The sequence below is a fragment of the Egretta garzetta genome, unplaced genomic scaffold, assembly GCF_000687185.1.
Source record: "Egretta garzetta isolate BGI_Z169 unplaced genomic scaffold, ASM68718v1 scaffold243, whole genome shotgun sequence".
NCBI lineage: Eukaryota > Metazoa > Chordata > Aves > Pelecaniformes > Ardeidae > Egretta > Egretta garzetta.
The window spans coordinates 1,645-3,552 of record NW_009259041.1 but is presented as its reverse complement, the minus strand read 5'-3'; the positions used below and the strand labels follow the sequence as shown (position 1 = coordinate 3,552).

Below are 1,908 nucleotides of genomic sequence, written 5' to 3'. Positions count from 1 at the left end.
CGCTGCGCCCGCGCCGTCCAGTCCGGGTAGAAAAGCGGAGGCTGCGGTCACAGCCGGGTCTGCGCCTCGGGGATGTAGATCTCGATGCTGTCCGCGCTCTCGGTGGCCGAGCTCTGGCGGAAGGAGGCAGCTCGCTTGGCTGCCAGGAGCCGCTTGCGGGCCTCCTGCCGCTGCCGGTCCACCGAGTCCAGGGAGCGCTCCTTCACCGGGTGCACCTTGGAGCGCGGCGGCTTCTTTGGTATCGGGGGAGGCACCTTCTTCTCCTCCTGCACAGACAACGGGGGCTTCAGGGCGGGCACGGGGGCAGGACCTCCAGGGAACAGGCATCCCAGCGGGCTCGGCACAGCCAGCGGGCATGCGGGACACGTGCACCACCACGCACGGTGCTGCCACGGTTGGCAAAGCCAAAGCCGCGGGGAGATGGCCCCACGCCTCCCCTGCACCGCGCTGTCGCGAGGCAGGGTTGAGCGTCCCTTCGTCCGTCTGCATGGGCATGAAGGTGCCCGCGGCGTGCTGCCCTGCCTGCGCCGAGACCCTGCCCGGCCCTCTGCAGGCAGCGCTGCCCGGAAACACCCAGCATGCCGGCTGCGAGACCACGGCAGGGGAACAGCCCCTTCTTTAGCCTTGTTTTTTCCCAGATCTTTGTTTTTCAAGTGTTTGCTAAAAGCAATCACCAGCGACAGCCTAGCAGTGGCGGTTTGGGCAGAGAAGTGCTTGGGGAGGAGGGAGGGAGGGGTGACAAGGGGACAAGTGCCAGCGGCAGAGCCCTGCCCTTACCTTGGGCTCCACGATCTTCCACCCATTGGCTTTGAGCTGCTGGAGCTCCGCAAACTTCATGCTGACGTCCTCAATGGAGAGCTGCAGGAGGTCCCAGAAGCCGGCCAGGTCTTGGAAGGTGGGCACAGGGAACGCGTTGGGATCCTGCGGGGACAGAGGGACAGAGCGTCACCCATGTCCGCCTGCGGGACATTGGCTGTGCTGGCCACATGGCCACTGCTGGGGAACTCTGCTTGGCTCTCCCCCAGGGCATTACGTTTCCATCGGCTAAGCATACAAGACTCCCTGCCTGCCACGGCGCATCCCGTGGCACCGCTGCCCAGCACTCACCATGTTCTGCTGGCAGAGACGGTAAAACTGCTGCACCTTCTGGGACATGAGGAGCTGGGCGCTGCCCACGGCGCTCCGGATCTTCTCCAGGACTGGCAGGGGGAGAGCAGAAGATCAGCAGGGCACAGAGCCTCTCCCCTGGGCGGCGGGGACCTGCGCCCCCTCGGGGGCAGCGGAACAGCTCGGATCCCCCCAGCCTGCACACGGTCTCCTCTCTCCCTGGACCCTGCTAGTCCCAGAGGGTTTCTTGCCCCCACCCAACCTCTTTAGCCTTGGCAGGGGAGATGCTCCAAGACGGTCCCAAGGTGGGAGCACCGCAGGACCCTGGCTGTGCCCCTCAGCCCCTACGGGAGCCCCAGTCACTCCTGCCCCCGCAAATCCCCCCCGACTCACCCTCCTCCGGCAGGTCGTAGTCCTCAGCCTCCCTCTCCATCTGCTGGCACCAGCCCTCCATCTTCTCCACCTCCGCCTGCAGCAGTTTGATGAACCATTCCCCATCGCGGTGGCAGGGGGAGGCGCGGCCGGAGTCGGGGAGGCTGCGGGAGCCCCGCTCCATCCAGGCGTCCCGCCGGGCACCTCCAACCGTGTCGTACTGCAGCTGGTAGTCCTCCCGGTACGCCCACTGCCCCTGCGTGTGCACCGTCTTGTACACGGCGTACTGCCGGCCAGACTCAGGCTCCGAGGAGTGCCGCTGGAAGGGGCGCCCGAACTGCAGGGCTTTGTCCTCGGTGGCCACGGCCAGGCCAGCGAAGCCCTCCAGCTCCAGGTCCGCCTGCACGCCCGCCGTGCCGCCGTTGGAGC

At 66.8% G+C, this 1,908-nt stretch overlaps 1 protein-coding gene across 1 annotated transcript in view; it reads right to left on the bottom strand.

Annotated features, from left to right (window-relative positions):
- Window positions 1-47: 47 nt before the first annotated feature.
- The window catches only part of DLGAP3 (DLG associated protein 3), a gene marked incomplete at its 5' end in the record, with an annotated part of 3,408 nt that continues 1,547 nt past the window's right edge, over window positions 48-1,908 (bottom strand). The window contains 4 exons of the mRNA XM_009634972.1: window positions 48-266; window positions 778-921; window positions 1,108-1,199; window positions 1,501-1,908. Of these exons, the coding sequence (XP_009633267.1) occupies window positions 48-266; window positions 778-921; window positions 1,108-1,199; window positions 1,501-1,908 (863 nt within the window). The remainder of the gene's footprint in view (window positions 267-777; window positions 922-1,107; window positions 1,200-1,500) is intronic.